This window comes from Boleophthalmus pectinirostris, unplaced genomic scaffold, assembly GCF_026225935.1.
Source record: "Boleophthalmus pectinirostris isolate CB_2022bp ecotype Guang Dong unplaced genomic scaffold, ASM2622593v1 HiC_scaffold_18, whole genome shotgun sequence".
Taxonomy (NCBI): domain Eukaryota; kingdom Metazoa; phylum Chordata; class Actinopteri; order Gobiiformes; family Gobiidae; genus Boleophthalmus; species Boleophthalmus pectinirostris.
The window spans coordinates 9975700-10001946 of NW_026571133.1; the positions used below are offsets into that span (position 1 = coordinate 9975700).

The window sequence follows — 26247 nt, forward strand, 5'->3', positions numbered from 1 at the left end:
GTAAATGTAACTTTTCTAGTGGAGAGTCTATAACCTGCTCGCGATTAGTTTGCCTGAAATGTTCCACAGTATGGCACTGAACTAATCTATCGCAATGGAATCACGCACCAGGCAAAGCTACAAATCAGATTTGTGGAGATCTGTGAGAATGCATGTTTTCAAAGATATTTTTTTTTATCAATGAAAACATATAATAAAAAAACATACATATACTTTAATAAATGCATGATGGATATGTTTAATGCCATACTGTGGAACATTCCAGCCAAAGCAATAACTCAATAACACTAACCAGAGAAGTTACATAGTGTTTCTTTAAGTTTGTCTAAGATTGCATTTACAGCTGGGGTGATTTTGGTTTAGTCCTGATTTAGATTTGGTTTAGACTAAGTTCAGGCCCTGGTTTAGGCCAAGTTTAAGTTCTGGTTTATTCAAAAATTAGGTCCTGGTTTAGTCCAAGTTTAGGTCCTGGTTTAGTCCAAGTTTGGGTTCTGGTTTAGGTTCTGGTTTAGTCCAAGTTTAGGTCTTGGCTTAGCCCAATCTTAGGTCCTGGTTTAGGTCAAGTTTAGGTCCTGGTTTAGTCCAAGTTTAAGTTCTGGTTTATTCAAAAATTAGGTCCTGGTTTAGTTCAAGTTCAGGCCCTGGTTTAGTCCAAGTTTGGGTTCTGGTTTAGGTTCTGGTTTAGTCCAAGTTTAGGTCCTGGTTTAGTCAAAATTTTGGTCCCGGTTTGGTCATGCTCTAATCCTGGTTTAGTTCAGGATTAGGTCCTGGTCTAGTCCCAATTTAGGTCCTGGCTGAGTCCTGCCTTGATTCTGGTTTAGTCCAAGTTTAGGTCCTTGTTTAGTCCCTGTTTAGGTCCTGCTTGAGTCCTGCCTTGTTTCTGGCTTAGTCCAAGTTTAGGTCCTTGTTTAGTCCCTGTTTAGGTCCTGCTTGAGTCCTGCCTTGTTTCTGGCTTAGTCCAAGTTTAGGTTCTGATTTAGTCCTGCTTTGGTCCAAGTTTAGGCCTTAGTTTAGTTTTGCTCTGGTCCTGTTTTCGTTTTGCTTTAGTCCTGTTTGAGTCAAAATTTTCCAGATTTAGTCCTGTTTTGGCCCTGGTTGAGTCTTGCTTTAGTCCAAGTTTAGTCCAGGTTTTGTGTACAGTGTGCAAAAAGTGTGCAAGTGTGAACCTGATATGAACACAGCCTCGGTAAAGTTTAGGTAAAACCAGGGCACAATCCCTGAGTCAACAGAGTGTTTCAGCTTTGTGGGCTCTGTAACAAAACCTCATTGTGTAACATGAAAGGGCATTACAGTGAAATCTTATAATTATAAATCTGTGGGCAGAGGGGGAGGGTGTGTTTACTAAACTGTCATCTTAACTAAACAATTTAAAGCAACGTAGGCTTTTATTAAAATGCATCGCCAAAAAGAACAAGCCACAATGTAAAGAGGGGCAGGCTATATTTGCTCACTTGTGAAACCTCTTGCGACGTCACCGAAAAGAAGCGGGAAAATGCAGTTCACTTTCAGGAGATGAACTACTGCCCTCTACTGGAAATGTTAAGAAGTGTTTATGTTCAGTGTGTGCAGTCTCCTCAATGAGTCCAAAAAGTGAAGGTTTTCAAGACAGTGGTAACGTGACACTTCAGAGGAGATTACTTCTTGGATAGAAACTTCATTTTGTTTCCTAAAAAGACAAAAAACAAAACAGAATTGATTTTTAAAAAGATTTCCAAAAACCTAAATGAACACAGCCTCGGTAAAGTGTATTAGTGTTTAAATTAAAACAATTAAATCTCTGTTTAGTCTCATGTGGTGCTTTTTTTCCGTCTCTTGTATCTTACTTTCTCTGGACAACTAGGAACAATAATAATAGTCTTAAAGGTGCACTGTAGGGATGTAAGAATAACTAAAATATTGTCAAAGTTCTCACAATAATATTGTGGAAAATCAGAATATATTTAATTACAAGTGTCTTTGCTTAAATTAAGAGTTATGGTGCTGTAATAACTAAAAAAAGACAGAGGGAACTACATAGACCATGATCTTTTGCTCCATTTTAGTGTAGATTACAAGAAGAAATAACAGTTCTAAGCACTTTTAAGTTTTAGTTCTTTGGATTAAGTCTTGTCAAGGCATTTTAAGAGGTAAAAGTCGCACATTAACAATTTAACCTCCACAAAATATTGCAATAAATATTGTACAGTGAGAAGTATATCATGAAAATATTGTACCGAGAGATTTGGATATCGCTACACCCCTAGTGTATTGTATAACTTTTTGGGTGGAGGGTTTGTCAAATGCTTTTCTTCATCGAGATGTTACTGCCTTGTGTGGAATGTTTCACAGTATGGCATTAAACCTTTCTATCTTCATGGAGACCAAATCAAACAGAGTTACAGGTCAGATCTGAGGAGAGGCGCCGCCGCTCACAGTCAGAATGTCTGTTTTTGTAATTATGTTTGAGTTATGAAACCACTTGTAATTTAATAAACGTAAGGTACATCTGTTTAATGTCATACTGTGGAACATTCCAGGCAGAGAAATGACACATCCACTACCGAAAAGTTACACAGTGCACCTTTAAGTCTACAAACAAGGCAAACCATTATAATAATACATAGTTAAAAGCTCATTAAAGATCATCATGCACAATGGCGTAATGTTATTAATGTCACTTAGTTCTTACCTAGTCCTTTGAGAAACCTGTTGACTCGTCTCTGGTCGTTATCCTGGATGGACAATAAATACTCATGTACTCTGACTTCAAACAGACCTGTCAAAAAACAAATGAAAATTCACTAAATCACCATGGTAGAAAGTGTAGAAGGGTAGGAGATATTGACAGGAGTATTTTATATACATAGAGCCTCCACAGTGGAGAGTTTTAAGTCTAGTCTTAAGACCCACTTTTATTCTCTAGTTTTAAACACCGTGTGAGTTGTGTGGTCCCCTGTGTCTTCATTTTCATTTTCATTTTCATTTTCATTTATTTGATTTATTGATTTTATTTTATTTTATTTTTATCCATTCTATTTTTTTTTTTTTTTTTTGGTACTGCTTTTATGTATTGATTTAATCATTTTTTTGTTCATTGATTTTATTATTATTATTTTATTTATTGATTCTATTAGTTTCTTCATGGTTGGAACATAATTCTGCTGATTTTTTTTATTTATTTATTTTTATTTATTTAATTATTTAAATAATTACATTTTAATTTCAATATTTTTAAGTTAAATAATTTACAATGATATGTAAAGCACTTTTTGGTCTTATTTATAAAACGTGCTATACAAATAAAGATGGATTGTATTATATATCAGTGGTTCCCAAAGTGGGGATTAGCCTCTCAAAGGGACCCCCAAAGGTTGTCTTGAGTTTTCAGTCAACTTTACATAAGATATTTATATATGTATATATATATATATATATGTGTGTGTGTATGTATTTCTTTATCTTAATAGCTCAAAAGATGTATTGTTTTAACATGTACATTTAAGGAGAAAACATTACAAATTCTTTTAGAGGCTTTGTGTGGTCATTGCATCAATAGAGGGGCCATAGCACAGCAGACTTTGGGAATAGAATAAATAAAATAAACATAGTTAATAGAATATATAATATCTCTTTATCTTTTTCAAGTATTCTGCTAACAATATTCAGACAATATGACATCAACACACATGATGAGCTAAAATGGAGATTTAAATATCAGACAAAGTGTAAAATTACTCCAAAAAGTGCATAAAAACACTTAATATCCTTTACAACATTAGTTATTTTTTTCAATTTCTTCTTTTATTATAAAGAATATGCCCAATTTTCAAATTTTGCATATTTTCAAAGCAACAATTATTCTATTCCTGCATTGCTCTGCCTCTCCCTCTGTCCCTGTACCTCTGAGGGCCTGTGTGTGGAGCTCCCTCTCCTGGACAAACAGACCAAACATCTGCGTCTCCATGAAGACCTCCAGGAAGCGTCGGATGCTCTTGGAGGGGATGGCTTTTCTGAAGGGGTCCCTCTGGAAGCTGCAGGAGCCGGGGGAGGAGGAAGAGGAGGAGTAACCGTCCTCCCTCTCTCCTGTGACGAAGAGCGGGTAATGTCCCACCAGCTCCACAAAGAAACGCACAAAGGCCTCAGATACAACTGTGCTCAGATGGTCGGTGTCTAAAGAGAAAAAAAAACAATGTAAATGTTTATTATTAAAACATGAATTTGCTTGCATCAGAGTAAAGTAGATTAGATGTTGCTATAAGTAAAATATAATACAAGACTGGAAAGTTTAGTGTATATATACGTGCTACTTTAAAGTTCCTATATTACGCCAAATTGACTTGTGAGAGAAGTCCATTTTAACATCTACAGCATCTCTGGTTGCAATTTGGATCATTTTGCTGTTTCCACATGAAATCTTATATTTTGAAAGAGCAAACTACTGCTGACGAAAAAAAAAACACATGGACATGGACACCAAATAGACAGATACAGTGCATAGTGTCGCTTTACGGTTCGTTTTGATCAGTATAAAATACTTTTACATGTTTATGTCAATAGATTATGCAAAAAAGTGTGAAGAAGACTAAACAGTACCATTTGATATCTGTCCCCCTCTCTCACTGGCCAGTTCTCTTCTTCTTTCCAGCACATTTTCTAAAGCTGACTGAAGTTTGCATGGGAGAATGGAGTCCTCATCGTCCAACTAAAAGCAACAAGTAAATAATACGTTATAACATTGTGCAAGATGCTGGTCTTGGTAGTCTTTGTAGTTTCAGATGGAGGGCAGGAGCTAATATAACTGTATGTGTGCTTCACGGTTTTCAAAATAGAAAATCCTCATATTTGCAATTTTTTTAACAGAGGTTTTAACTGGGATTAGGTCTATAAATTGATCATATTAATCTTGTGTTTTCTTTAAAGTTCATGCAACTAATAACTGTTCCTATGTGTCTGAATAATGTCATTGTTTTGTTTTTGTTTTGTGTAGTAAAAAAACATTGCCAGTTTTTTCTGACATCATTACAAAGTTATCACAAAAAATGCAAATTCTACCTATTTTTCCTAATTCCATCCTATCACATACCTGTCGAAGAAACCGCTTGCTTCCAAGATCAACCAGTAACACCTGCACAAAAACAAGATATTGTAAAGTAGGACATGCCAGTGTTTCATTTTATTTGTTCCTCTCATGAAAATGCAATGAATAACAATACATAAAGTTGGTGTATATAATAGAAGAAATTATTTGATTGCCATTATCCTGTACTCTCACCTGTGTGAACCTTAATTCTTAATATACTGCTATATATTTTACATTTATCAATCATCCAGACTTTCCAGTTGGTATTAATCCATGTATAATTCGTTCATTAGTTTTTCAAAATTAAATATAATCAAAAACAAGACAACGAAAAAACTATTATTTTCTTCATTATTTGTCTCCAAAACCAAAATAAAAAACAGATAAAGATTCTTTTTTTCAGTTTTCAATTTTATGTTTAAATAAATAATGGAAAAATGGTTAACGGCCGTTTCCCGTTTCCGTGAACTAAATTGTGATGCCAGACTGACCCAGGACTGAACCAGGACTAAAACAGGACTAAACCCATCTCAGTTGTGGTCTCAGTCCCATTCTAGTCCCGGTCTGGTCCCAGTCTGGTCCCGGTCTGGTGCCGGTCTGTCTACAGTGTACGCGGGCTCGACACTCAGACCTGTTTTAGTCCTGGTTCAGTCCGGCATTGCAGTTTAAATCACAGAAACGAGAAACATTATAAAACCATTAATAAACCGTAAAACTATTATCAGTTTTTTCCATTATTCATTTAAACACAAAATCAAAAAGTGAAAAAACAAATTGTTATCTGTTTTTTCATTTTGGTTTTGGAGACAAATAATGAAGAAAATAATAGTTTTTTCATTTTCATATTTTTGGTTTTATTTTGACAAACGAATAAACGAATGGCATACAAATTGGTATTGTTTAAAATATTTTGTTTCATACATTCTTTTGAACTTTAAAATAGATTGGCATCCTTTTAAATGATTATTCAGACTTTAGCTTTACCCTTTAACAGAAACACACATTTGTTTAAGTGTGATCTGTGAAGTGATTTTTATCCTCTGATGTAAACACAGATCATTTTTGTATGTCTTCTGGGAAAGTATTTTGCTTTAAACATAACTGATAGTGTCTGTAATTCTATAATGTTTTTAAGTTTCACTAACCCTGACTTTATGAATAGTCCATAAAAATATGTTTGAATGAAGTGTGATGTCTTACTGCTGACCTCCTCTAGGGGCAGATCAGTGAGGTGGGGCAGGGAGCTAGACAGTAGACCCACAAAGAAGGGCGTAGGAGTGCACACGATGTCCAACATGTCAGAGGGGAGCACTGGTATGTACGTGTGCTGCCAAACAAACGGATACAGCAGAGCCAAAACTGCATGACAACACTGAGAGAGAGAGCTGAGGAAAGAAGAGAAAGAAATGTTATTATGATATACAGCGTGTGAGCTACTGTGTCCAAATAAGTCTGTCTAAATCTAAGGCTAAGAAATACAAATACAATGTGTTTAAAGGTGACATAAACACAAGCACACAAAGGTGAAAACTCATAAATACTAACAAATTAAAGACTCTTACACCGCAAGCTAATGAATATCTAGATGAGTATGTAGCTTCTTCATGGAGATGTTAATGCTTTGCTTGGATTTTTCCACAGTATGTCATTAAGCATATATATATATTAACATGGAGACAAGCAGATGATGCTGCCAGGCCAAGCTAAAGGTCATACCTGTGGAGAAGTGATCCCACTCACAGTAAGGATACAAGCAGTAATAAAACATCTGTAACGGCATAAATGCAATTCCAGGCAAAGCAATAATTTCCCCATGTGCACAAGTAGGTAGCAGGCACTTTTCCTCACCAGAAAAGTTACATTGTGCAGATTAATACTCAAATTGTGAGAATGAAAAGGTTTTGTTAAACACTGTTTATTGTAAAAGCAGCCATTCATAAAAAAATAATAATAATGTGTATTGGTTGAGGATAGTTAAAGGGACAGCCCAGAATTTTGGACATAGGGCCTCATTTCCTAGTGAGCCAGAGCGTTGGAGACGTGTGGAGACACTTTTTTAAATATTCCATCCTGTCCTTGTGTTTGCAGAGGTCACTGGTGCTAGGCTAGTGCATGTCAATGGTCAGAGTTAGTCTGCTACTAAAAACAGTCTTACCCACTCCACAAAACACCCGAAGCAAATCTATTATTACTCCAGACTGTCAATGTAAATGTCTGTGTTGACAGAATAATTTTAGAAGTAAAACCAACCTTGCATTTGAAGGATTTATGTCTGAGCCATGGATCTATTAAAATAACTGGACAGGGTATTGCTGCTTGTAGCTGCCTCCAGTTGACGTAGTGGTCACTCACTGGTACTTCAGTGAAAAAATCCCTCTGGCTGAGACAGGATTTTTCTTATAGAGTGCAATGTAATCACAAACTGCTCGTGTTTGGCTGACAGGGCACCTAGAACTTTCAAAAATGTTGGATTTTGTGGTGATTTTTACCTATTTTTATATCATAAACTTTTTCTCAGCTCAAAATCCTTTAGTTGTCTTAAAAAACGCTTTATAATCATTAACTCCAGCTCCGCGATCATGTGATACACGAGACCGCACTCCATGCGTGCTCTCACGTGCATTTGCGTGTGCCCGCAGGAGGAAGGAGACTTACTGAGCTTGTTCAATTGGCCCAGATACCTCTCTGGGTATAAAGACTAATCTGGAGTCATGCACCATTGAGCTCGGCCCATTGACTTGAATGGGCGGCCATTTTTAGACCCCGGGGGCTTGGTCTGAGCAGCAGCATTGAGTTGTACTCCCTGATAGAAAGCTTGGCAGCGGCGGACTGATATCACCTACAACCAATTTCACCGTCAAAGTAAAATTCCGCTGCTGCTGAGAAAACAGTCCCTCAACATGCGACAATTCATGCGATGCAAAGTTAGTTTTATTTCAAACATTATCCTATCAACACAGACATTTACATCCACAGTCTGGTGTAATATTTGATTTGCTTCGGGTGTTTTGTGGAGTGAGTAAGACTGGTTTTAGTGGCAGAAAAACTATGCCCATTGACATGCACTAGCCTAGCACCAGCGACCTCTGGAAATACAAGGACTGGATGGAATATTTAAAAAGTGTCTTCACACGTCTCCAACACTCTGGCTCACTAGGAAATGAGGCCCTATGTCCAAAATTCTGGGCTGTCCCTTTAAAATAGCAAGATCACCAAAAATGTTCATCAGAATTTTAAAGGATGTCTTATTTTACAGTTAAAGTAATGCTCTCTCTGCGATCTATTTCCAGACGTAGATCAACACACATTTGAAACGGAAGAGGGCGCTGTTTCTCTCATTACACTCAATCACACCCAATATTCCCTTAAAATAATTTCCCACAGAGCAAAGGAGCGCTCCATGTTGAACTATTTATCGTTAACGTCATTGCACATTCCAGTCTCTACTACAGCCTCTGCCTCTGACTCCCAGAGCACCACAAACAAACTGAGCAGGGGACGAGGGGTCAGCGGGCCGCACTAAAAATACTGCTAAAAATACTGCTCTGGGCACGCTCACGGAAAAACACTGAAGCTACTGTGGTTCATTTGATTTATTATGAGGAAGTGGAGAATATGTGGATTAAAGGGTAGAGGGTATTATGTAAAAACAACTTGTGTGAGATTTTAGCCATGTCATAACAGTGTGCGTTTATCATTATGCACACACACTTTGCAGACGTTGTGTATCTTTATGTATTGTCCATCTTTTAATTGTCTTATTGTGTGATGAAACATACAAATGTGGTACATGGACACCTGAATTTCCCCTTTTTCCATCTATCTATCTATCTATCTATCTTTCTGTCTGTCTGTCTGTCTCTGAATCTCTTTAGTTCTCTATCTCCTTATCTATCTCTTTTTCTCTCTCTCTCTCTCTTCCTATTTGTCTATTTATCTGTAGTTTTCCCTCTGCTTCTTTCTCTATCTATCTAAATATCTATCTATCTATCTCTTTCTCTGTCTCTCTCACTCTCTCTAGCTATTTATCAGTCTTTTTCCCTCTCTGCCTCTTTCTCTATTTCCCTATCTATCTCTTTCTTTCTCTCTCTCTCTCTCTCTCTAGCTATCTGTCTATCTTTTTCCCTCTGTCTCTTTCTGTCTCTCTAAATATCTATTTATCTTTTTCTTTCTTTCTCTCTCACTCTCTCTTTAGCTATCTATCTGTCTTTTTCCTCTCTGCCCCTTTCTCTATCTATCTAAATATCTGTCTGTCTCTTTCTTTTCTTTCTCTTGCTCTCTCTCTCTCTACCTCTCTAGTTCTCTATCCCCCTATCTATCTCTTTCTTTCTCCCTCTCTCCCTCTCTCTCTCTCTCTCTCTCTCTCTCTCTCTATCTATCTATATCTTTTCCCTCTGCCTCTTTCTCTATCTCTCTAAATATCTATTTATCTTTCTTTCTCACCTCTCTCTCGCTCCCTCTCTCTATCTGCTATCTGTCTATCTATCTGTCTTTTTCCCTCTGCCTCTTATCTATCTATCTATCTATCTATCTATTCATTTATTTCTCTCTCTCTAGCTATCATCTATCTTTTTCCCTCTGCCCCTTTCTCTGTCTATCTAAATATCTATATATATCTTTCTTTCTCTCTCTCTCTCCCTCTCCCTCTCTCTATCTTTATCTATCTAAATATCTATCTAAATGTCTGTTTCTCTTTCTTTTCTCTCTCTCACTCTCTCTCTAGCTATCTGTCTTTTTCCCTCTCTGCCCCTTTCTCTATCTATCTAAATATATCTATTTCTTTCTCTCTCTCTCTCTCTCTCTCTCTCTCTCTCTCTCTCTCTCTCTCTCTCTCTCTCTCTCTATCTATCTATCTATCTATCTATCTTTGTGTTACCTACTGTATTAGTTTTATTTTGATTGATTCATGCATGTTTAAATAATCCTGCCTTGTCTTACATTAAATATATTATACATTAAAAATATGAACCATAAACAAAGACAAATTACTTGCACTTCTGCATTTTGACAGAAAATTTTGCTGTAGAATTCTGACTCTCCCTCAGTGAATTTAAAGGCATTTTAGAAAATTCAGATGTCACAATTTTGTTAAACCAGACTACTGTAGTGAATTTTCAGAGTTAAACTAAGAACTCACAGTTTAAAATGTCACATGAACTCAACCTAAAGTTAAACCAGACTTATCGCAGTGAACCTGAGCTTGTCTGCGGTGAAGATGACCCGTCTCTCCAACAGTAAAGAGCTGAAGACCCCAAGGAGCTGCCTCAGACTCAGAGACGAAAACAGACACTCGAAGTCCACGTGCTCCAGACGAGAGTCAGAGGGACGGCACAGCTCCATCACCTACAAACAACACATGGGACGGATGATCTATGAAGCAGAAATCATTCAATAAACACCACCTGTATATTTCACATCAGTGTCTTAATTACAAGTATAGACCAGGTGCAGGTTTCATCTGAAGAAATGTGTACTTTTTCAGATGATTGCAAAATAAATAAAGACTACAGGGGTATGTTTGTGCACAGATGTTGTTGTTTCTTTTTCCTGTGGCCTAATTACTTATAATTAGTATGGTTTATTAATGTAAAGTGCATTATTTATTACTTGAAACTTGGAAACCTGGGCCCAACACGCATTTATTTCATTCGAATTAACAGCTATTTGAGTGTGTTTTACAGCTGTACCCATTTTGCACTTGATTATTTGAGGTTTTACCAAACAAAGCTCTGGCCTGTCTGCAATCTCTGGCAAATAGAGCTCCCGACAAAGCTAAAAGTGCACACAGACAACCTGACATAGGTTAAAAACATGATTAAAAAACAGAATGAATGTATATAAATAGAGTACCTCTGTACCGGAGCCCGGGAGGAAGGTCCTGATGGTGATGGTTTTCCCTGGAGCAGGAAACTGGGCCTCCATGATGGCTCTCATAAAGGGCTGCACCAGAGCCGGAGACAGGGCCCTCCTCCTCTCCACCTCGTCCAGCACCTAAACACACACACAGAGATCACAGACAGTTAAACAGATACACACTGCCAGTCAAACATTTGGACACACCCTCTCATTCATTGCTTTTTGTTTGTTATTTCTACTACTTTCTACATTTTTGACACATACGGAAAACATCAAACACATGAAAAGAGATACATGAAATTATGTAGCTAAGAAAAAAGTTAAATAACCATACTAAACATGTTTCGACATATTTTATAAAACTTTTTCTTTGCTACATAATTCCATTAACACTTTAAGTTAGGGACCAGATATTAATAGTTATCTATGTGGTAATTGGTGTGTTAATTAGCTGTTACTTAGCTATTAGTTGGTATTAATCAAACACTTATCAATGCTTATTAAGATTTCAATGCATTTCAAGCACAAAAACATCTATTGTGATCTCCACTTCTTTAAAGGGAAGAAAATAGCTCATGGTTAGCACTTGCAACATATGGCCTTAGACAAAAATGCATTGAAAGTACTTTATAAATACTAACAAAGATGTAATTAAGCACTTATTATGCATTTTACTATTAACTAGCTATTAATATGTGGTTCCTAATCTAAAGTGTTACCCTAATTCTATATGTGTGTCCAAACGTTTCACTGGTAGTGCACATTAAAACACTTTTTAGTCTATATCATAATCTAAATAGGAGACTGTTGGGTTTAGTTTCAGTATGATTTAATTTTTAGAGCCGTTTTGTGCTATTCAAATCAAGAAGAGTTATTTTAATAAATATACAGAAGATATGATAAAATCTTTACCTTTGAAAAGAGGTTAAAGCAGCCCAGATGACTAATAATACAGTAGACCTCTGGAAGACGTTTGCCTTTTCCAGTGGGCTACAAAAACAGAGGAAAAAAAAGTCTGATTAAAACTGTACAAAATTTAACCAGCACATTATTTATCAACAATTTATTTTTATTTTATATTGGCGGGTGGGTCTGTTGTATCCAGCGCCCCCTGGCTGCAGGATCTAGAGGCTGCCTGTCTATATTTTGGGGTCGACTCCACTTCCCTCTCCTCCCGGTTGCTCGTCTTGTCGATTATGTCTGTACTGGTTCCAGATAGTTAGTGTCCCAGATTCCAGACAGTTTGTATAAGTTTCCAGATTCCAGATAGTTAGTTGTAAAAAAAAAAAAGACGGCTATGTCAGATTCCAGATAGTTACTAGCAGCAAAAAAAAAAAAAGATAATTATGTCACAGATAGTAATCTCAAGACCAAACTGTTTATCTTTACTTTGTGGGAGGGGGGAATGAAATGTGGGTTTGTTTTTAATCACTGTAAAGCGCTTTGTGTTGCATTTTTGTATGAAAAGCGCTCTATAAATAAAGTTTGATTGGTTGATTGATATATGAAGGCAAATTATACATTAGTTTGTCATACTTGGTGGTAGTAAGATAGTTGTGTAACTGCCCTAGGTTAGATTGACATAAGCAAGACTGCCAAGACTAGCAGCAATAATTCACTCTCACACCACATTCAAACTATATATAGGCAAGGGGTGAAGTGTCTTGCCCAAGAACACAATAGCGGAACTGGTCAGAGCTAGGATTGAACCACCATCTTGAGGTTAATGCCCTTCTTCAGTTCATAAACATTCGGATCCTCAAGTTTATCTTATATAGTAAAAAAAACAGTGGTTCCTGGCATCTGCACACACACACATGGATCAGACATAGTTTCCCAGACACACACACTTCCTCTAGTTTAAGATGCACGGTTTTCCCACAGGCCTCAGACTGTTTTGGCACGATTGTTTACACAGCCGTCGTCATGGTTTTCAGTCACTTCCTGTTCAGAGGCTGTGGAGTTATGCTGTTAGTATTTTTGTATTATTATTATTACATTGTATTTACCAGTAATCTGCGGCAGTATCCGAACCTCCTGCTCCCGTCAATTCCAGTCAAAACAAAGGAGAACATTTCGCTGACCGAGAAAAAACATGGAAAATTAACAACAATAACAATACCTTATAGAGTGACTGTTGTTATAGTAATTAAAGGTCCTACACTATGCAAAATTGTTATCTCAACAAAAACAGACCTGGAGTTGTGTTTTGTTTCATTCACACATATTTGAGTAATCTTTTATTATACGTCTTTAGATCTCCAAAGCTCAAATGCTCTGTTCCACCTTATGATGTCATGAAGTGGTAGTTAAGTTAAGTTAACAGCTACCTTTCACATATAGTTTAGTAGTAATAGGCAATTCCAGTGTAGAAATCATCCAAATGATTCTAGTGAAGATGTATGGGGTTTAAAAACTTCATCTATCTGCTGAATGTATGTATGTATTCTTAAAATGTGATTTAGTGATATTTTGAGATATTTTTAGCTAATATCAAACTCAATACACCTTGGGTAATGGTCCACGGGCTCCCAGTCTTTGGCGTCAGGGAAACAGAAGAGAGGGATGCTCCGAAGCTGGTTCTCTGTCTCTTTTATGAGTTTGAAACTTTGCTCCAGCTGCAACACAAGACATTAAAATTTATACACACACCTCTATGCCATGAAAAAGTCAAACCAAAATGCAGGTGCAATTTATTTATAACGAGTCAACAAAATAAAGACGTAGATATTTATTTATAGTAATCTAATCTTAACTATTGTGAAATGTAAACAAGTTTTGGCCCTCGTTAACATTCTGGTTGATTGCAAAGGTGGGACCAAGTTGTTGTTTCGCAAGTCTCAAGTAAGTCTCAAGTCTTTGAACTTAAGTCCGAGTCAAGTCCCAAGTCAAATACAGGCAAGTCCAAGTCGAGTCTCGAGTTACTGGCCCATAAGTCCAAGTCAAGTCCAAGTGGACTGCTTTGAGCTTCAAGCCATTTCAAGTCTTTAAACCAAAAATACCAAATATAGCTTAGGCTTTTGCAATTTATATGAATTTTAAACTAAATTGTACTTTAAAAAATCTGAGTATATATTTATATATGAGTATTTATAAAGTATATAAGAGTTGTAGAAATGTAAATTTCCTTTTTAAATGTTTTCACAAGATCTTAGTGTGAATCATTACGGTCAGAATAGAAAGAATTCAGATTTAAAAGTGCTTCTCAAGTCTTCTTCAGTCATGGGCCTCAAGTCCAAGTCAAGTCCCAAGTCACTGACCTTCAAGTCCAATTTGAGTCCCAAGTCTTAGTCCATTTTATCAGTCAAGTCTCAAGTCCTAAAAATAGTGACTCAAGTCTGATGATGTTAGACTATGTAAATAAATAAAATAAATAAAACATTTTTGCTGTCCAACCAGGAAGTAAAATTATAAACAAATAACAAAATACTAAGCAGCCTTTTTATCAGGATAATAATGTTATTATATTTTATTGAAAACAGTACTTTAATCTGTCATATGCATTTTAAATTCCTCACAAACCTTTGGGGGAAACTGCTGTGTGACCTCAGGCTGATACAGACCACTGGACTTAGACTTTTGCAGAGAAACCACCACGAAACATTCAAACAGTCTCCTCTGGTTTTGTCCTGCTGGGCCGCTCCTGAGGCCGGGACTGAGTCTGGACCGGGTCTGGTTTGGACGGCTCAGGATGGACTTTGCCGACACAAGACGCTGACGTTGAGCTGGAAGATAAAAACACTGCAGTTAAATTATGGACTTTAAATGTACTTTTGAACAGTCAGATTAAGCTTTATACCTTTGCCTCTTTCTTCAAATTCACTCTCTGAGGTACTGTCATCTGTAACTGCAAAAACACATATTAACAAACATCAGGGCCTCCATAACTATTAAATTAACCAAGACTTTACAGAATTATTGTCAGCTATTTCAGTAACTGTTGATCTTATTTAAAGTAGATTTCAGTTTTTTATTTTTTATTTTAATTACTATCTTCAGATGGCATTATTAATGTACCTGGACAATTAAAATGAACATTATAAACTTTGAACTGACTCTAAAACAAAGATGTACAAGTTTTGTACATGTCAGTTTGGCCCTGATGAAGGTTGAAGGGCTGAATCGTGTTGGCGTGATTTTAACTTTATCTGCCATGTGGTATTAAAGCCTTTTAATTATTTTGCACTTTTTGAGTGCCTCGGTTTTTTCAACTTTGTATTTGAGATTGGTCCCTACACTGAAGAGCACCGAAAGGACAATTCTGCAATTTCTGTATATCCAAGTTGCACTCCTGCTCCCCAAAGTTTTACAAAAATGTACATGTTTTTTAATTTTGAAGAAAAATACAATTTTGTTGTAAAATTCTCTCTTAAGGGGTTTTCAGTCTGACCTAATCATGAACACAAATATCTTGGAATAGACTTGGACTTAGACAAACTTTATTGATCCACAAGGGAAAATACTTAAACAAAGGACATTACTTTAGTTGTTTAATTGTAGTTGTTTGTCTGTGTACTAAGTGAAAAAGTAGGTTAGTTGAGTACTAATATAATAAATTTTTTATAGAACCAAAATAAATGAAACTTGTCTTAGACCTGATAAATGGTCAATTATTCTCCATGTTACTTCAATTTCAATGACAATCAAACTCAAAACCGCCTCTATATATTTGGATGTTATCAAAATGAATTAATTTCAATACCAATAATACAACAACACTGGAGTGGAGCCTACCTCTGCCCGAGCTGCTCTCAGCGTAATGGTAAATCCTTCTTAAGTGCTTTTTCCCAATCCGAGCCTCAAAGATACTGTTGATCCTCAGCACAACCTGACAATAATACATGAACATGTTTACAGCAGACAAACACACATTTTGACTTCACAATTAAAGAAAATACTGAAGACCTCATTTTTGTCTCTGATACTGTAACCCTAAAGAAGAATAATCCCAGTAAACACTTTTCCAAATGAATTGAACGGCATATAATAAAACATAAGTGACAATAGATAAAGATAAGGCACAAAGAGAGTAGTTAATAAGTACCTATAATGAGTGATAGATTAATTATTAAAATCTCTACTGCTTAAGGTACTACATAAAGTATAAAAAAGGCCCCCAATAGTCCAAGAAAAGGTCACACACAATAAATATTAAGCTCTTCCAAAATTAATCAATCAAATTTTTTGTAAATTGACAGTAACTACAGACTGAGGCCCGTTTGTCACTCACTGTGGGTATCCTCTGGCAGGTACGACTGGAGGCTTCACTGCTGGACCATGAGTTTCTGTCGGGGGTCCTGGGGGTGGAGGGGGGGCTGAGGTGAGGAGGGGAGGACACTCTGGTGCTGGTGCTGCTGCTGCTGCTCACAGACTGTTGAGCTTTACGTAAATCGAGTAACTTAAAACTACGGCCAGAGTTCTGTCTGAAGAAACCAGGTCTCAACACCTAAAGGAAAAATCAGACATTTATTAGTTCTGTTACGCTCACTGGATGCAAAAATGAAATTCAAGGTGCAAAATGTAACTTTTCTGATGGAGGGAGCCACATTGCTTTGTCAGGATGTTCCTCAGTATGGCATTAATTGTGTCTATGTGGGCCCAGATACAGGTCAGTGCTGTGGAGAGGCGGTCCCGCTCACAGTATAAGAATGCATGTTTGTAATTGAATGAATACAAGATAGATAAGTTGCAAAAGAGAAATTCAATTCTGTCAGATGGAAAAAAGGTTTTGATCAAATACGTTTCGCAGCTCATCTCTCTTCTCTCTCTTTTCTCATCTCTCTTGTCTCTCATCTCTCGTTTCTCATCTCTCTTTTCTCTCATCTCTCTTCTCTCTTATCTCTCTCTTTTCTCATCTCTCGTTTCTCATCTCTCTTCTGTTCTTCTCTATCCTCTCATTTCTCTCTTCTCTCATCTCTCGTTTCTCATCTCTCTTTTCTCTCATCTCTCTCTCTCTCTTCTCTCTTTGCTTATCTCTCTTCTCTCATCTCTCTGCACTCTCTTCTCATCTCTCTTCATCTCATCTCTCTCTCTTCTCTCTCATCTCTCTTTCTCATCTCTCTTTCTCTCTTCATCTCTCTCTCTTTTCACTCATCTCTCTCTCATCTCTCTTCTCTCATCTCTCTTCTCTCTCATCTCTCTTCACTCATCTCTCTTTTCTCTCATCTTTCTTCTCTTATCTCGCTTCTCTCTCTTCTCTCTCTCTCTCTCTTCTCTCTCTCTCTCTTCTCTCATCTCTCTTCTCTTCTCTCATCTCTCTCTCTCTCTTGCCCCATCTCTCTTCTGTCTCATATCTCTTCTTTCTCTTCTCTCAGCTCCCATCTCTCTTCTCTCTCATCTTTCTTCTCTCATCTTTCTCTTCAGAACTGAAGAAGCAGTTTGGATTAGATGCGACAGATTTGACTTTCTCCTTTGTAATGAATCCTACCTGCATAATCCAACATAGATTTTTCATTTAAAGGTGTATTGCGCAACTTTTGTGGAGGAGTGTCCATCATCTGCTTGTCTCCATTATTGCTTTACCTGGAATGTTCCATGGTACGACATTAAATACATCTATCTAGCACTTGACAAGCACATGACGAGTTTTTCTATTGCTCAAAATTCTATAATCCTCTCCGTGAACAGGGTTGCCTCGCCACAGATCTGACCTGTAATGTTGTCTATAGTTGTCTCCCTTGAGGTTTAATTGGTTTAATCTCTACCGTGGAAGCTTCTAGACTAAGTAATAACATCTCCATGAAGACAAGCAGGTGAAAAGTCCCAGAAAATTTGCTCAATGCACCTTTAACCAATTTAACCATATTCCAGAGTGTGGTATGTCTGTTATGTTAATAACACTTGACCTTGTGATTGTCCGATCCAGGAGAAGAAGGCAGTGACTGTTGGGAGCATGAACTCTCCAGCTCTATGTCCTCATATGGGTTTTCTTTGTCTGTAGAAAGAGAAACATAGTTGTTACCTTTAATAAACCACACTTATGATACAATTAATTCACTAAAATGTTTCAGTTAGTAGGCTATTTGCTGTTAAAGAGAATGCAAACCACAGTTACATTTATAGAAAAAACAAGAATGCACTATAGTGTACTGACCTAATATATCTTCATAGTGGTGCTCCTGAGACAATGACCGACAGAACGGAGACTTCGTAGATCCCAGAGTGTCCTCCAGTTCAAATGACTTCCTGTACGGGCCACACACAACTATTTATGAGCACAGAATGTTACAGTTTACAAAGAAGGCCTGAAATTTGACACAGGTGAAGCAAACTTGAAATAAAGCTCGATTTTTATTGCATCTGAAGAGGTGTAACTTTTTGAATAGAGGGTGGGGCATTTGCTTGTCTACATAAAGATTTTACTGGTATCAATCTTGATGGAGACAAACAGGTTGCCGGCTATAACACCTAAAATGAAATAAATGCTTGATAAGAATGTGAAACTTGGATGATATAGCGATAGAGATGTTATTTTCTCTAAAAGCTGAAGAGAGTTTTTTTGCACAATTTGTGGGCTAAAATGTATTTATTTGAGCGCACATGTCTTTCTATTTAAAGGTTCAATGCTACACAAAATTGACTCTGTGAGCTTTAAGTCACGTTATAATGCTGTTACAACATCAAAAACATGTCTTGCTTCATTCACAGATTTTGAGTAACCATTTATTACCATGTTTTTCGGACTATAAGGCACCCCGGATCATGAGGCGCATTAAGCGAAACAAACGGATGACACTTGAGACTGATCCCTTAGCCCAGTCATCCATGATCCACTGGCAGATTGTGGTATAATTCGCCCGGCATTGCGTCCCTGTCTTGGTGAATTTGTATTATGAATATAAATGTGGGTGGATAATTTTTTTTTTTTTTTTTTTCCTATGAGGAGGACTCAAATATAGATTGAGTAATAATGTGTTTAATGCAGCTTTGCGCACATTTGTTTAAGATTTACAGAAACTGAACTTAAAATCACATGGCTAATTTGCATAAACTATAAGCGCTGAAAAAACAGCTCACTCCTTGTGCGCTGATGCGCTAAAGGACACGACTCGCTTACTCCACGAAACTCCAGACTAAGGTAGCCGTAATGCTCAGACAATCCATCAAGTGGTGCAGCTTCGTAGCTTACCAAAGTCGTACTAAATCATTTTGACAGATTTTTGAGCACCGTGGACCACATAACATTGGTTCGAGGTCAGTAAGCACAAGCAGAATTAATACATAAGGCACTCCAGATTATAAAGCGCACTGTCGATTTTTGAGAAAAATAAAGGATTTTAAGTGCATCTAATAGTCCAAAAAATACGCTATTCTGAGCATGTCCAAAACTCAGAATGCCCTGTTCCACCTTGTGATGTCATGGAGGGTTTGTTTTCAAGTTATCACTTACCTTTTAACTAGAGAATGGCAATTTCAGGGCAGAAAATACCCAAATGATTCTAGTGAAGGTGTATTGAATTTAAAAACACAGTGGAGTACTTCCTGTATTACCACATGACACAAGGTGGAACAAAGTGTTTTCTGTTTGAGAGAAGAACTCAGCCTAAGTAAGCAGGGTTTGTGTGTCAAACATGTGTGAATAAAACAAAACACAACCCCAAGTCTGTTTGTGATGAGGAAACAACATTATGACATAGATCAGAAAATAGAGCACTATGGGCCCTTTCAGTTGCGTGTGTGACTGCAAAAGAACAAAGCTTAAAAAGCCTTTATTAAAATGGGTTTGAATTAAAAAGTAAGTTAATCCTGATTTACTGGTACAATTAGCGGTTTTGGTTTTGATTCAGTCCTGGTTTTGGTCTGTTGTAGCCCCAGTATAATAGTTTGGTCTCGCTTTAGACTTGCTGTTGTCCATGTTTAGTACTGGCCCAGAGTCCTGAGGTAGCCCTGGTTTAGATCTGGTTTGAATCTGGTTTAGTCCTGGTTTTGTTCTGGTTTAGATCTAGTATAGACCTGCTTTAGTGTTCTTTTAGTTCTGGTTTATTCCTGGTTAAGCCCAATTATAGAGAGTGTTTTCTATCTGAGAGAAGAACACAGCCTAAATGTTCAGGATTTTTGTATTTAACATGTGTGAATGAAACAAAACAAAACTCCAGGTATGTTTGTGATGAGGAAACAACGTTATAACACAGATTAGAAAATAGCATAATATGGAGCCTTTAACACTTTATGAACTACATATAATACAGAAAACACATCATTTCAAAACCTGTCTTACCTTCCATTTGCCCTGGTCCGATATACCCCTGTCGGTGGTTTCGAGGAGACAGGTAAATTCTGGGATGGCAAGGGCGGCAGGTGTCTGAGTCCTCTGGGGAGAGTCCCGCTGTGGGGCGGGTGCTGGAAGGTTCGCCTGGGTTTGGGCACTGGGTTAATAGGGGGAGATCCTGGAGCGTTATAAACACCCTCTTCAGATTGTATTGTATTAGTCTTTTGTCCAGTAAAGTCCTTTTTCTTCAACTCGTCCTGTTTTCTTTTCGTTTGAGCGCTGAAATAGTTCCCAAGTTCAGTTGTAGGTTTGTTCTGGCGATCCTCCATTGCTTCTAGCTTCTTAAAAAGACTAAAAACTGCTTTGCGTTCTTGGCTTACAGGCTCCTTACTTCGTTTAAGACTTTCACTTTGTAATTTCTCAACCATAACAGGAGAATCTGATCTTAAATTCTCAACTTGAACATTTTCCTTCTCACCATGACTGTCTGTTAATCCATTCTTTTGATTTTCAATTTTAGTATTTACATTTTTTCCAGTAGATTTTGTTTTGTCTTCTGTTTTTGAATCCTTAGGTGACACAGGTTTTATATCTGTTCCTACATTTTCTGTGTCTTTTCCATTCAAATGAGTATTCGAGCTGTGAGCTGTTTCCACATTACCATTTTTGGTTAATGAACTTGTTGTAGTGTAACTCCTTGTTACACTAGAATTTGAGCTGGTTGACTCCTTCCCTTCCCAAAGTGATATTTTGTCCTTAATGTTGACGGCGTTGGATCTTGGGAGCTTACTTCCTGTCATGATTCCATTTTCTTTTCCCTGCGTATCGAAAGTAGTTCTTCGGTAAGACATATTGAGCATGTGTCCCTGCTGGTTTGTGGGTAAAAAAGACTTCAGTGCTGATTTGGAAGAAAGGACAATGGAATCAGTCTCACTTGTGAACACCTGCTTTGACCTGAAAGAAAGAAAAAAAAAGATAATATTATTGAGAAAATGATAAGGCAAGACACTGATTTCATGTAAGACATATAAAAATTTATCTTGTTTTTGCATTTTCAATAAATAAAGCTAAGTACAAAACTACTACTACTATAGTACAAAAGTAAAATGTGATGTGATATTGAATGTCAGTATTGTTTAAAACCAAATCTGTAATATAAAAATGGCCCATATTAGGCTATTTTCTGATTTATGTTATAATGTAATGTTGTATCCTTATCACAAACAGACCTGGAGTTGTGTTTTGTTTCATTCACACATGTATAACACACAAAAGCTGCATATTTAGGCTGAGTTCTTCTCTCAAACAGAAAACACTCCACCTTGTGAGGAAGTGCTCCACTGTGCTTTTAAACACCAGGGTTTGGGTTAGGGTTTAAACACCTTCACTGGAATAATTTGGATAATTTCAGCCTGAACATTTCCAGTCTCTACTAAACTAAAGGTAGCTGTTAACTTGAAAACTACCGCTTCATGACTTCGCAAAGTGGAGCTTTGGAAATGTGGACAGACTAATAATAAAGATTTACTCAGACATGTGTGAATGAGGTAAAACACAACTCCAGGTCTGGTTTGGTGAGGTAACAACATTACAAGAGTTAATTTTACATAATATAGGACCTTTAATAAACAATGTCCCATAATAACAAAGGAGAAATTCAATTTGTTAACTGGACAAAGTTTATTTGGTCGAATAAGTTTCGCAGGGGGACTCAGATATCATCTGTCTCCTATTTACAACTCCATCCTCAAACCTAAATCAAAACAAACAAGAAAACAATAGCTGTAAACAGGTCAGGTCCAGAGGCGTGAAAGCTCCATTATAGCCCTGAATCATTATGATAATATGATCCCACACACTTGCATTTCAATAGGCCTAACTAACTAACTGTAAACAAGTATGGGTGTTAGTTTCAGAGTAGTTTCATTGTAATTAGTTCCTCCCTGCAGACAGATATAAGGAAGTGTCCACCAGCATCTGACCACAACTGAAGAAGCAGCTTGGATGAGCTGTGAAATGTATTTGACTAAATAAACTTTGTCCAGTTGACAAATTGAATTTCTCCTTTGCCGTGGATTCTACCCGGACGACTGAGGGATTTTTCACAAATGTCCCATAATACAGAATGAAAGTTGACTTGGTGAAATAATAAAACTTCTGTAGTGTAGATTGGACCAGGTGAACTTACATGTTACTCATCACTGGACAATGAATGAATAATGAATTGTAAAGCACTTTGGGTATCTTGAAAAGCGCTATATAAATATAAATATAAATGCAATGATTAATTGATATATTCACACATATTCTCATTGTCGTCACTGGGTGTACGTGAGTGTATTTGTTGAGTTGTTTTGTTATTATTTGTATAAGGTATATAGAGCCTTATGATTTGTATTCTTGATGCCCAATAGAGTGTGAGAATTTTCGATCACGTGAATGCGGTGATCACACAAAAAGAGAATATACTGTGAACTGTGTTTTAATGGTCACGATAAACGCTGTGTAGAGGGACCTTGCTAACAGTATTTGAGTGTATTTGAGTGTATTTCCTGTGTATTTTAGTGTATTTCTGTGTATTTCAGTGTATCTGAGGTCTTTGGGAAAATGTCCTGGAGTCAGTGACAGGCCTCTGACAGAGCATCATCTTCACATAACACTGTAAACACAGGCCTGGCCCACTGCCCATTTCAACTGTTTTGTTGCAGTAAATAAATACAGCAGAGGAAACTGTATCTCCAACCTTTGACCTTTTTATTAAATATGTACTGGGGAAAAAATGTAACATTAAATGCTTTTCTCAGGGTTATTTTAGTGCCAGATATAATCAAACTCACCTGCTGACAGATCCTTTTTGAGCTTTGTCCATTTGTCCATTTGTCACGATTGTTTTTCTATAAGAGAACAAAATGTGCGTGCTGTTTAAAATAAATAATAACAATAAAACATTTAAAGGTGCATTATATAAGTCCGCCACCTGCTTGCCTCCATGGAGATGCTATTTTTTTCCCTATTTTTCCTAACAGTGTTATTCCATATTCAGTATGACATTAGATAGTTTCATAGAGACAGTACCACAAGATTAAGTCACAGGTAAGATCTGTGGAGAGGCTACCCCCTCACTGTAAGAGTTAATTCAGTGGAGTATTTGTGGGAAAATAATCTCTTTCTTCCATACAAATGAGCAGGTGTCAGACCCACCAGAAACATTATATAGATTTGAACAAATTGGTCAAAAAATAACAATTTAAGATACTTATGGTACATTTACGATGTACATAATGTACATCGGCCAGATTAAACTATAAATAAAATAATAGCTTATATATTACAGTTATGTTAAAAATGTCTATCTGAGCACAGTTGAAAAGAGCTGTGACTGTGAGAATGTCCCATCATCAGTTCATTTCCCATATGGATAGGTCGTATCTGGAGCCCTGATTTGGGGTCATTGTCCTCTGAAGTATGTAAGTCTGGTTATTATTAAGCTATTCAAACTTTATCTACACGGAAACGACTATATATATTGTAGGCGAGTGTCATTAGATATCTACAAATGTGACTTTTAAGATGCCACAAAAAGTCTTTTCTTTCTCGATCAAACATTTGTGTGTGTTTTCTATTTACAATTTTTCAAATACCTAACATACATGCCGCATATTTTATTTTAGGACCAGTCAAATTTGAATTAAATTGTGCCAACTACATTTTCAGATCGCAATAATCAACTGGGGGATGGTTTTAGGGGTGTCAGAAGTATCAAAAATCAAACACTAATCGACACAAAAACTAGATACTAATTTGAACAAGTACTGATAATGCAAAAGTCACATTCACAGAACAGAAACAAATCTTTTCTGAATAGCTTTAGAATGATTTTGAGCTGTATCGGAGTAAGTATACGCCCATGGACCACTCTGGAAACTACCTGGACCACTGACGGAGTACACAGATATAAGACCACATGGTAATATGAAAGAAAGTACTACGATTTAATGTGGAAACTCACATTCTGTTTCTAAAGAAAGAGTGTTCTTCAGTCTTGCGGTATCTGAATATTTTAGCCTTATCTTTTGGAACACAGTAATAAGTTTAACACTGCTGATATACTGTCTTACCTTATTGCTTGTTCCCATGGCTTTTGTTAATCCAGTTTCCATCACGAAGAATGATCTAATTAGAAGACAGACCAAAACTTTTCTTCCCCTTGTCAACTGCACACTTCAAACTCCATCCCAAAATGCATCTGTGTCCCTCGGTCGCTCATTTCCTCTGGTTCTCTCTGTGTCTCTCTCTCCGTGTGTGTGTGTGTGTGTGTGTCTCTCTCTCTCTTCTGGACAAATAATGAATGAAATTGAGAGTCAAAGGTCATCAGATTATTTCCTGTCTAATTTTACACTTTTTCCACAAGATCAGCAGCTGTTTACAAAGTGCAGCTGTGCATCTCACACCATCTCTACAAAAGTGTTTAATTGCTTCTGGAAAATGTAGAAATATAATAAAATCACTCACTGTTTTGGCATGGATTTGAATGCATTTGATTTGGTACTTGGCTTAAAGGGCCCATATTACGCTATTTTCTGATTTATTGTTTCATTCACACAAACCCTGCATATTTAGGCTGAGTTCTTCTCTCTCTGTTCCAACTTGTGATGTCACGTGATAATACAGGAAGCACTGTCCCCGTGTTTTTAAACTCCACACACCTTCACTAGAATAATTTGGATGATTTCAGACCTGAAATTGCCAATCTCTACTGAGGTAAAAGGAAATGTTAATTTGAAAACAACCGCTTCATGACATCACAAGGTGGCACAGAGCATTTTGAGCTCTGGAGATGTAGACAGACTAATAATGCTGGATTACTCAAACATGTGTGAATGAAACAAAACACAACTCCAGGTATGTTTTTGATGAGGTAGCATAATATGTCTTAAAGCTCCCAAGAGTCAATTTTACATGATATAGGACCTTTAATGTAGAATTGTTTATCTGCAAACACCTAACTGCATTTCCTGACATTAAACTAGTTGCTTATTGATTAATTAATTCATTCTTCTTTTTTTTTACCTATTTGATACAGGTAGGGTGCTCAGATTTTCAAAATAAAAAACTGGGACATCCCTGGTTTGGGTTGGTTGGTAATAAAATTGTGAAATTAGTGCATAATTAAGGAAAATTGTTCTGCCCATGATAGCAGCATAGTCACATTTTCTTTGTGTTTTGGTGATTTTTAAGCAGCTTTTCTGTATTTTACCTAAACAAATTACAATTTATGTCTCTCTTTACTGTTGGCAGGGATCACATTGATCAAAAATAGGGACAACTGGGACAAATCTGTGGTTTTGGATGAATATGCTGGGACAGGGGACACAGGGCTCAAACCTGGGGCTGTTCTGGGTAAATAGGGACGTCTGGTCACTCTAGTTATAAGCTACCACTAACAAATGTTGTATGGATGAATAGTTTACGAGCGACTTACCAGTGAATCCAAGTTCTGTGTAGTTTTCTGAAATAAAGTACCTGCAGCCATGACTTCAATGGGATTTACCTTAACTTTTCACTTAATAGAAACGACCTACCGTGTGCTGCTGTAGCCTTAATCAGTTGCCAGATATTCTTTGCGTTAAAATGGAGCTATTACTACTGGTCCAGTAACAGGTTGAAGTACCCGCTTGTTTTCATGTTTAGGGATACGCCACAGTAAGCGTGTACATGTAATGCCTGTTCAGATCCTCCAGATGGCGTCTTTTTGATATGTTTTGGTTCATCTCACTAAACAAGACTGCTTTTTCCTGAACTGCAAAGCTACACTTTATGGTTTATTGTTCATCACAACTGCCATTTCCATTTCCAACGTGGAGGTCTCCAAAAGTTCTTATAAAAAAGATGTACAAATTAGATTGTGTGCATTTTAATAAAAGAATGACAGGTTAATTGCTTCTATAGCTTATTTTATCATGAGTACTATTCCAATGACCCTTTTATTTACCAGAAAATATGTCTACTTAACTGGGACACAGTCGAGTTGGGATGGTTGGTATAAATACATTTGTTAAAAAAAATAAATAAATAAGTGTAACATTGTGTATTCTCATGTCAGTCATATTTTATTTTATTTTAT

The 26247-nt window shown here is 36.9% G+C and overlaps 1 protein-coding gene across 1 annotated transcript; it reads right to left on the reverse strand.

The window, feature by feature from the left end:
• Window positions 1-727: 727 nt before the first annotated feature.
• On the reverse strand, window positions 728-24348 carry LOC110164863 (DENN domain-containing protein 2A-like). Its single transcript, XM_020930000.2, has 20 exons — window positions 24242-24348; window positions 22961-23017; window positions 20133-21077; window positions 18009-18100; window positions 17761-17849; window positions 16146-16361; window positions 15650-15743; window positions 14715-14762; window positions 14438-14640; window positions 13424-13533; window positions 12925-12994; window positions 11828-11905; window positions 10910-11050; window positions 10254-10402; window positions 6267-6444; window positions 5063-5104; window positions 4573-4681; window positions 3880-4149; window positions 2669-2755; window positions 728-1666 (listed from the first exon to the last, which is right to left on the reverse strand). Exons 2-20 carry the CDS (start codon window positions 22990-22992, stop codon window positions 1635-1637), a joined length of 2985 nt encoding a protein of 994 aa, XP_020785659.1. The 5' UTR covers window positions 22993-23017; window positions 24242-24348; the 3' UTR covers window positions 728-1634.
• Between the last annotated feature and the right edge of the window lie 1899 nt (window positions 24349-26247).

Bases quoted from the DNA above. Each gene is read 5' to 3' on its own strand.
- LOC110164863 (XM_020930000.2), bottom strand. From the start codon at position 22,992: ATGGACAAAGCTCAAAAAGGATCTGTCAGCAG. The intron at 16,362-17,760 runs GTCAAGTGTTAT...TTTTTCCTTTAG, and splicing joins CTGGATCGGACAATCACAAG to GTGTTGAGACCTGGTTTCTT. The intron at 14,641-14,714 runs GTATAAAGCTTA...TTTATCTTCCAG, and splicing joins ATTTGAAGAAAGAGGCAAAG to CTCAACGTCAGCGTCTTGTG.